Source organism: Anopheles marshallii, chromosome 2 (genome assembly GCF_943734725.1).
Source record: "Anopheles marshallii chromosome 2, idAnoMarsDA_429_01, whole genome shotgun sequence".
Taxonomy (NCBI): domain Eukaryota; kingdom Metazoa; phylum Arthropoda; class Insecta; order Diptera; family Culicidae; genus Anopheles; species Anopheles marshallii.
In genome coordinates, this window is record NC_071326.1 from 15,603,823 (window position 1) to 15,613,406 (window position 9,584).

General features: G+C 43.3%; 2 protein-coding genes across 2 annotated transcripts; one reads left to right on the forward strand and one right to left on the reverse strand.

Annotated features, from left to right (window-relative positions):
- Window positions 1-1,428: 1,428 nt before the first annotated feature.
- LOC128708486 (protein C12orf4 homolog) lies at window positions 1,429-3,086 on the reverse strand. Its single transcript, XM_053803465.1, has 2 exons — window positions 1,710-3,086; window positions 1,429-1,638 (listed from the first exon to the last, which is right to left on the reverse strand). The coding sequence occupies exons 1-2, from the start codon at window positions 3,084-3,086 to the stop codon at window positions 1,429-1,431; spliced, it is 1,587 nt and encodes a 528-aa protein (XP_053659440.1).
- Window positions 3,087-3,922: 836 nt separating this feature from the next.
- On the forward strand, window positions 3,923-5,778 carry LOC128709970 (aspartate aminotransferase, cytoplasmic). Its single transcript, XM_053805009.1, has 4 exons — window positions 3,923-4,031; window positions 4,498-5,157; window positions 5,253-5,561; window positions 5,642-5,778. Exons 1-4 carry the CDS (start codon window positions 3,923-3,925, stop codon window positions 5,776-5,778), a joined length of 1,215 nt encoding a protein of 404 aa, XP_053660984.1.
- The last annotated feature ends 3,806 nt before the right edge of the window (window positions 5,779-9,584 follow it).

Consider the following 9,584-nt stretch of genomic DNA (forward strand, 5'->3'; position numbering starts at 1 on the left):
GTTTAAACCGTTTCATGTAGAAATTGCTTCACACTGGTCGCACAACTTCCAAGCGAACCTTTAGGCCTGACGAAGCATTCATCTAAAATGTGTAATTTAACATAAATGACTATGATAAAGTAAATTATTTACTACCTTTACAAATCGGAACATTCAACTAAAGTGTTTAACTTTCTTGAGTGGATCCGGATTTCATTGGATAATTTATGTTTTTGAGCTGAAAGGGATTATGTTTCGGAAATGCTTAACAACATCGGCTGAATCTGAATGGCCACAATCGTTGAACTTTTGCTCGACGCGCTTTTTGTGTCTCAGTTTCGAGCAGCTTGAAAAATTGACAGATGTCAACCGTTCGCCTTCGTAAATGATTGCGTTGGTGTTGGTGAAATGATTGCCATTGCAAATAGCAGGGCTCGATTCCAACTTATAGTCGTTCTCTTTGTCAGTGTTGATGTTTGATTGTGTCGTAGTATCCAAAGTACACTGAAAATTTTTTTAGTAAAACAAAACTGTGGAACAAAAATGTCCATCAAGTATCTCTAGCCAACCTCCCGGTATCGTCTGAGAACTACCAACATTAGGTATGCTGGAATGAATGCCAAATTTCACACTCATTGTAAACCCCCAAATTTAGGTGATGCTCGCAGCAAAGACTCAAATATCATAAAAATGCACATGATAAAACACAATCAGGTATACTTTGGTACTTGAATGGTACTTGAAATTAAATTTTACTATACATTCGAAGATGTTCATCAAATCAGTAACTGAGTTGGAAAGATCCCAAGTTTTCCAAGCAAATTCAACGTTTTTTTTTAAATTTTTTTGAATATTCTCATGAATCAGCAATAGCGTTCAAGTGCAGCTACTAGCAATTGTTGGTAAATTTTGCAAGAGATGGTTCATTTTCGACGAAGAGCAACAATGAAAATGCCTGAGAGTCGCGTGCACAGCTTACTTCATCCTGATACGTATTTGTATTAGTCCCATATCGGCTAGTGGGTAGGATATCCGACTATCGCACATCTTTGCATTTCGTTTTGTAATTCTTACTAATTCTAATCTTTCGCCACCGGTAAGCAGCTTTTGCACTTTTACTGCCTTAAGAGAAGCATGAAATAGAATTCTGAAAATCGAACCAATCGGCACAATTGATAAAACATAGTAACATAAGTAACACCCCAAAAAATGCATTGTGATTTTGCATGATTGGATTATTTAACTAATTTGATATCGTATCACAACGGAAAAGAATCTCCGTTGCGCTTATAAATGAGTTCACAAATATATTACAATTATAGCTAAGTTTTCGTTGAAGTTACTTTTCTCTGGAGTACAATTTGTAACCGCTACGATAGGAGATATTTCATTTCAATTTGCAATAGTTACTCCCTTTCTACCGAGATTCCTACACTCAACAGCTACACTTCATTGGAGAATTTTTGGATTTGCCACACGAAACACGTGTGGTACCATGTCGGCGAGCGTGCGGAACAACTCCTCCGAAATGTCGTGTGGTAACAGTAGCTGCAACGTGTTCAGTTCAGCTCCACCCCAACTGGCCGATTCGATCATGAAACCTTTGGCACATTTAAACACCAACTCCGCACGCCTTATGCACCAGCTGACGGTCATATCCTACAAAGAAACCGAGATGAAAGTAAAACTGTTCATCCTTTCAAACGAAATGGGGTGCCAGAAACACTCACCTCGGACATTTCGTGCCTCAGTAAACCTGGTATGGTCAACGTGGTGATGTCATGCCGGCTGGAAATTTTCAATATATTGCGTAACCCCAATATCACAGGATGGCGGGAATTTATTTCACTCGGGCTTTGGAATGTTTCATCCGATATGAGATGAAAGATGACATGCGAGTGGGACAGATTGGAATGGCGCGTTATAAATGCATCGCCCGGCTTTACCGTCACCACCGTACGATCTGGTCGCCGTCCAGCAGCAGCCGCTAGGCTTTGTGCACCACCCGCCTCAACCGCAGAACCATGCTGAAGGTTCCGCAAATCTTCCTGTATCTTTTCAATCTGTCGATCGATCTGATCGAAGTGAAATTCCGTCGACATGTTGGCATTTCGTCGTATCTCCCGATCGGGCGTTATCTTACCGGACGGCGTCAGCACTACGATACCACACAGTGAGCTGGAATACAATCCCAATGCCACATTTGGTCCACCGAACGATGCATCACCGTAAAGCGGACTGCATAGATCCGACACGCGCGTACTGAGAATGCGTATATTGTGCATATGCTTCAGCTGTGACCCCAGATGGATGGTGAAGCTTTCCTCCATCGATGGGGCCTGGGTGGAAATCATCGACCACCGGTTACCGATCTGGGTCGGGCTTTCGGAATGGCCCAGAAAGCTTTCATCTACATGTTGCGTTACCCAGTTCCGGTACTCGTGTTTCTGATGTCCCCGTGTTGATTCCAGCTCCGACTCGCACTGTTTCCGGATCATATTCTGCATGCCGTACTGCTTGGCCAACATGTGATTAATGTTTTCCGGCGTTATCGATATGTCCAGCAGTTTAATTTTCGAATCTATCTCCTCCTGATGCAGCGTGTTCATCGTGGTTATCTGCTGTGTCATTTGTGTGGCCAAACTGGAAATGGTACGTGCATACTCGCGCTCTTTGCTCAATATTTCTGGCAGCAGTGACGAATGCACCAGCTGATGGTAGCTTTGGGCGAATATTTCCTCATCCGTGGGTCCAATCCGATCGGCAAACTCGAGTATCTCCTCCCGGTAGAGTTTCTCCGTGTCGAGCGCCAACGTGTCCACGTCCGGTGTTCCATTGCGAAACTTTTCCAACAGCAGCTCATCCCGGTCATCGTAGAACGTTTGATTTTCACGCTCGATAAATGATTCCAGCGTTTGGAGAAGGTTCCGATCCGCCCGGAGAAACTTCATTATTGGATCCATCCGAACGGACACGATCTGGTGGCTCAACTCGGCCACACTTCCTTTGTACGGGATTTCGATTGCGTACACCAGCTTTGCCGGCTTATCGTCCACGTTGGTGTATTCATAGTGAAAGTCCACAATCTTACTCGGTTCCAGCTCCATCACCGTGTTTGCTCCGTATTGCAATACGCCTACTGTGTTTGCTTGGCCGTTGTTGGTTTATTTACGGTTCGCCCATCTGGATGACGTTTGGTATTTTGACAGGGTTGCTGTGGAAGCTACATTGCTTATCAGCTGGACAGGGTTGTGTATCACCTTTCAGTGAGGAAAAGAGAAATATTGTACAATATTAGCAAACAATGAAGATTCAATGAAAATGTATTATGCAATAACACCCCTGTGTTGTAAATATCGGTTCCAATAACTTACACCACCAAAACCTGCGTGAAATTATGCTGTTGTTGTTTGCCAATTTTTTTATCATTCCACGTGCGCGTGTGTTGGTGTGGGGTTTTTTATTTGCTCTCACGCTGTACGTTCTACATCGCAATGTTAGCCGGTCAAAACACACAGAGAGCCCACGTTCGAGTTTTCTGAGAAACTTCCCAATGCTCCGTTTAAATGTTTGTACGCAATGATAGGAGCAGGTGTTAGTAGATGGTGGGGATGGAGAAGATGGGGGGAGGGAATTCTTACACGTTTACATGTATGTTTGTATTCCCGCACACCACTATCCGGTTCGCAATTGGAGCGTTGGAGCGGCACATTAAGTTACACAATTGCGAACGGAAGCAAAAGGGTCGGACGAGAAAGTCGCAACGCGAAAGAGCAACCAGCAGTGGGACCACAGTTTCACTAGGAAAACGATCCCATTTCATTCATTTATCTCCGGTGAACGTTGGCGGTCGGTGGTGCTTCGAAAGTGGCATTTAAGTTAACGTACAAGTGTGTCGTGTTAATTACGTTCCAGCGGCAGTAGAAAAACAAAACGTCCAATCATGAGCATTTTCGCTTCGGTCGAATTGGGTCCTCCGGTGGAAGTGTTTGCCCTCAATAAGGCGTGCATTGAAGATCCGAACCCCAACAAGGTTAATCTTGGCGTAGGAGGTAAGCAAAAATATGCATGTTGCGCTAGGTCGTTTACCCCCCATTCCATCACGGCCAATGTTCTCTTCTTTCTCCCCTCCTTATCGATGGTTGACTGACTGTCAAGGTTAACCGAGGTCACGAAAGATTTGAAATAAATGTCTAATTTTGCGAGGTCGGTGTGAAGTTATGCGCGATATTTTTTGTTCCTCCTGTTGGTCGATTGCTAGAAATGCTTACGCAAACCGCAACCACATTGCGAGAACATATCTCGCACCGGTGCTGTTGGGAAGAAGTACATCGCGATGGAAACGGGGCATCGCAGCCCCAACCGCACCAATCGTTATCAAAGCAATCGAATGAACCCAATCTGCTGTCTGTCAACCACTAAATACTCAAGGATTCTCAATTGTTGTTTCTATGCTGTCTCTCCAACCCCCCAGTGTGCTAACATATGACATACTGCTTTTTTTTTCTATTTTTGCAGCTTATCGAACGAACGAGGGCAAACCCTGGATACTGCCGGTGGTGAAAAAAGCCGAAGCAGCGATTGTTGCCGACGGGTCGCTAAATCATGAATATTTGCCCGTGCTCGGTATGGACAACATAACGAATGCGGCGAGCACGTTGCTACTGGGCGAGGATAACGATGCACTCAAAAGCAAGCGTGCCTTCGGTGTGCAGTGTCTGTCCGGTACCGGTGCGCTACGTCTTGGGGCCGAATTTCTGGCACGTATTCTTAAGCGCACCACCTTCTACTATTCCGACCCGACGTGGGAAAACCACCACAAGGTGTTTCTGTACGCGGGCTTTACGGAACCGAAAACCTACCGGTACTGGCACCAGGAAACGCGTGCAATTGATTTTGCCGGCATGATTGAGGATCTCGGAAATGCGCCGGAGGGCGCGGTAGTTATACTGCACGCCTGTGCCCACAATCCGACCGGGATCGATCCGACCGAAGACCAGTGGAAGCAGATTGCGGATGTGTGTGAGAAGCGTAAGCTGTTCCCGTTCTTCGATTCCGCCTACCAGGGCTTTGCAAGCGGTGACCCCAACAAGGATGCGTTCGCCGTGCGGTATTTCGTTAGCCGCGGATTTGAACTGTTTTGTGCGCAAAGCTTTGCCAAGAACTTTGGTCTTTACAGTAAGTTTAAATAATGGAGTGCCATAAAGGGGAGACACACACTTGAAAAATGGGTTCTTTTAATCACGCTCTCGCTCTCTCTCTTATGCTTGTAGACGAGCGAATCGGTAATTTAACGGTGGTTCAAAAGGAGGCCACCACTAGTGCCGCCGTCGCTTCCCAGATTACGTTGCTCGTCCGTGGCATGTACTCGAACCCACCGGCTTTCGGTAGCCGTATCGTGAGTCGCGTACTGAACGATAAGGACCTACGCAACGAGTGGATGGAGTGCATCAAGACGATGAGCTCGCGTATCATCACCATGCGTAAGGCTCTGTACGATGAGCTCGTGGCACTGAAGACGCCGGGCACTTGGGAGCACATTACCAATCAAATTGGAATGTTTTCCTACACCGGCCTCAACGGTAGGATGTGTGGGAGAGGATTGATTGTAGAAGTAAACCATTGACTCATATCCATCCAACGTTTCGTTTCGATTTTGCAGAAAGCCAAGTGCAGATACTAATCAAGGAGTTTAGCATTTATCTGCTGAAAACTGGACGCATCAGCATGTGCGGGCTGAATGAAAGCAATGTTGCATACGTTGCCCGCGCTATCCATGCCGCAGTAACCCGCGAATAGTACCCAGCGGAGAAGGACAGTAACGGAGAATGGGTCAGCTAGTTCGGATGACGGAATGACTTACCCCCTTAAAAAAACATCACTCAAGTGACTCGATTTAAACAATAACATCCAGAAAACACCTCTACACCAACTACCCAGCACCCAAAAACCAGAAGTAGACACCTTTAGCTTTTGTTTAGCATTTCAATTATTTGCATTTCAACCAAAGGACACGGGTTGATTTTATATTGTAAAAATATCCATAAACGGATGCGATCTACAGTGGCCAGGAGCAGTTTGTGTAGCACCGATACAAAATACCACTGAACACACAAGCAATCACCGTTTTTCTTTGAGAAGATTAGTAAAGGCGCCACCATGGCGTAGCAAAATGCGTGCAAGTACGCAGCGACATAGTACAATACAGTTTACACCACCTAAAAGTAACACCACACAACCGAAGAAACGCGGGTCGTTTAATAGCTAATCGAGAATTGCTTTTTTTTACATAACTTGGATTGTGTCCGTAATGGCGTGACGGATATACGGATGCAAATATATGTGCAATGGTGTGTTTTGTTAAATTTTTGGAGGAATTGATAAACCATTGTCTATCTCATGTTATCTTTAGCGCAACGTATCTGGCGCTTTGGCTCCCCGCAAACAAAAAAAAAACTACAATGTATTAAGACAACGGCGGTTCTATAATGTGCTTGCAATAAAGACGCGGTAAAAGTAATATGCTCTACTGCGTTTTTCGTTTTTTTTTTTATTTTTATCGGTTTAAAGTCACCAATCTGTTTCCAGGACAATCCGCACGGTTTCCTCTCTGCCTCGCCCAAACAGATCGGCACAGTTTTCCGCCCCAAGATCGTCCAGTCTTCCGCACTGAGCATACAACGTGCGTTGTATTGGGCAATTCGTAACAAGATCATGGAAATTTGTGGAGCCCATAACCCATTCGTCTCCGGGTTTCATTGTTTAGGTTGTTATCGGGTTGTATCTCTCATAACGCTTCAAATATTTCCAGATCATTACTCAGATGATACTCCGTTTCTCAGGCCCTATAATGGTCGGAACCTGCGGCAAACAGATTATTTCGTCTTCACCACATAGTTCCTCAATCCAACCCTTAATGTTACGTGTTTTAAGATCAGTTGGCAGTGTGCTCGTATAGGAATAGATTCGATAGGCTCTAGAAGGCTTTCCGGCGTACAGAGCAGTATCTGGCCATATCAGAGCTTTCGGATAGACAGGACAACCCAACTCCCAAGGTAGGGTGATATTAGTAAATTGAGCACAACATCACTACGTTAGAGGCAACTGTTAAGGTCCGGCGGGGTATTAGTAGCGACGCTGATCTTCAAACGACCGGACCGGTCCAAAATCCCATTCGGACCAATCCCCCGTAGCAAATACTGACTATCCGGTTACGCGGTAAAATAAGTCTGGCAAGCCATAAATGGTAGGTATGACCTAGTAGCTCGTTACATCTAGAAAAAGTTAGAGACAGCTAGCTTTCTAGGGGACTTTAAACAGAATGCATGACAACGCGGTTGACGGAGTCACCACCACAAGAGTCACCACCACAAGAGTCACCTGCAACAACATCGGTGCGAACGGTAAAGAATTCTCTAATCATGAATGATTAAAAATTACGCTGTCGTGAACTTATTTTGAGGAAACAACTTAACAAAAAAAAAAAAGCCAGAACCACTCCACGCTCAGTACGGGCGCGCGATTATTTGGTTTGCGCATTTTATTATAGCTCCAAAAATTTGGTTTCAAATTAATCGTCTATTATGTAGCAAATTGAGTGTTTCTTTTTTTTTATTTACCGTTCTTGAATGTGCAAAAATTCTGTAGTTAAACGTTATGCATTAGTTTGCAAGTTATAGTCAATAGTTATGTTGTAGCTTTTGATGGTAGCACTGTTAAACGAGAAAACGTTGTTGATATTTAAGTGACATTCTAGTACATTGTACCGGTTTTGGAACTGTTGCATATACACGTGTCCTTATACAATTCCGAATTAAATTATTGCGAACAAGTGTGCGCGAGCTAACCTTTGCCTTTGTTAGCAAACAAACAGCACAGTGCAGTGCATTTTCGATGCACTCGATTGGCCATCGTCATTGCTGCTTGCCCTTTGGAAATACTGACAACGCGAGTGCAATATTTAGCAAATTATCACCTCGCAAACCTGCTCTCGTGCTGTTTTCTTGTTCCTATTGCTGGCTGATGTATCTGTTTTGTTATATTTGTTCACAACAATATCTGTGACTATCTATTAAACGTTTTTTTTTGTTTAGATCTGTCTTTCTCTCATAGGCGTACAGTTGAACAAAACGAAAACACGTATCTACACCAGTTCGGTTCCGGGGCACCAGTACAATCAATCACGTTTAAGGGGGCTCTGCGTTGCTTTTGTTTCGTCAAAACGGCTTGCGATAAAAAAAAAACAAATATGCGTGTCTAGCTATAGGTGCTGTTTTGTTGTGAGATAGTATTCGTTTGTAGCGTACCGTTTTGAATGTTAAATCTCGAGTTTTTTTTTAATGATGAACAGCACTTTTTTCGAATTGTTCAATAACTTTTGATTGTTTATAATGAAAAAAAGCCGGATGTCTACATTCAGCTAGTCATTGTGAAAAAAACTGCCACATGTGATCCTCAAATACTCTTCTATCATTCGATTTCCATTCCTATCGTTAACTTAACGTCTATAAAACGTGTGACGTGCGTGCATAACAAAACTCAATACATTTATGTAGTGTGTAAATGTGTTGAAACAAAAAAAAGAGAAGTAAAAAAAAGTAAAAAAAAAGTAAAAAACAAACAAAAGTGTCGAATACTCTATAGATACTAATCGTAATAATAGTAATAAAATAGTAACAAATTAATACCTCACACTATGGTACGCTTTACTAACAGTAATGGACGATTTTCTGAGTGCTGTGTGTCTGTGTGACTGCTGCTTCGCAATTCCCAACATTCCTGCGTCTATATTTTTCCTTCCTAACCTTTTGATTCTTTCGCTGGTTCGTTCGCATTCGTAACATAATCCGAATCACCTACCTACCCAATGTTTCCTTGTTAATAATGTTAATAAATAAATATATAAATGTCTGAATACGTCTCTCTCTCTTTCTCTCTCTATTAAATCATCTTTGTCTCCTTCCCATTTGGCGTTTCTCGTTCCTGATTCACGGCAAATGGAAAGGATCTATCTAACTACGGGGGCATGTTAAAGCTAATAATTTGTTGCTTTTAAACTATTTTTCATTATTCCAACCCAAGTGTTCTATGTCCCGGTTAATCTTTTACGGTACGGGAATTGGGCACAATGAAATAGGTTTTTTTTGTTTTTAGAGTCAGCTGCTGCCATGAGTTGTTGGACAAAGGCCTTAAAAAGACAAAGGGGTACCAGCAGCAATATAGAAAAAAATGTCTTCTAACCGTAAATCACTTGCCTGTGTTTGATGTTGTACATCGTGCTTGTCTGCTATCGGTAGCTGCTACTTTCCACAAAAACATGCTGTTATTCTGGCCACAATCGTTACATCGTATTGTTGGCTTATGAACGGTGCATAACTGGAAGGTAACAATCGATCTTCCGTTTCGTTTGCATCCTTTCTGCCTATCTGGTTGTTATTGTTACAGCTAACGCTATTATTAATGTTGTTATAATTACTTCTATCAGTATTGCTAGTCAAAACAGTGACGGTGGTGGCAGTTGCCTTCCCTTGTTCGCGTGAATTCTTAGTCTGTGATCGTTGCAACAAAGACAGCTCGATTGCGGTAGCCCGAAGCTACCACCAATC

Excerpts from the sequence above, each read along its gene's own strand:
- LOC128708486 (XM_053803465.1), bottom strand. The coding sequence starts at position 3,086 with ATGGAGCTGGAACCGAGTAAGATTGTGGACTTTCACTATGAATACACC. Across the intron at positions 1,639-1,709 it reads TGAGGCACGAAATGTCCGAG|GATATGACCGTCAGCTGGTG; the intron begins GTGAGTGTTTCT and ends GTTTCTTTGTAG.
- LOC128709970 (XM_053805009.1), top strand. The coding sequence starts at position 3,923 with ATGAGCATTTTCGCTTCGGTCGAATTGGGTCCTCCGGTGGAAGTGTTT. Across the intron at positions 4,032-4,497 it reads GGTTAATCTTGGCGTAGGAG|CTTATCGAACGAACGAGGGC; the intron begins GTAAGCAAAAAT and ends CTATTTTTGCAG. Across the intron at positions 5,158-5,252 it reads CAAGAACTTTGGTCTTTACA|ACGAGCGAATCGGTAATTTA; the intron begins GTAAGTTTAAAT and ends TTATGCTTGTAG.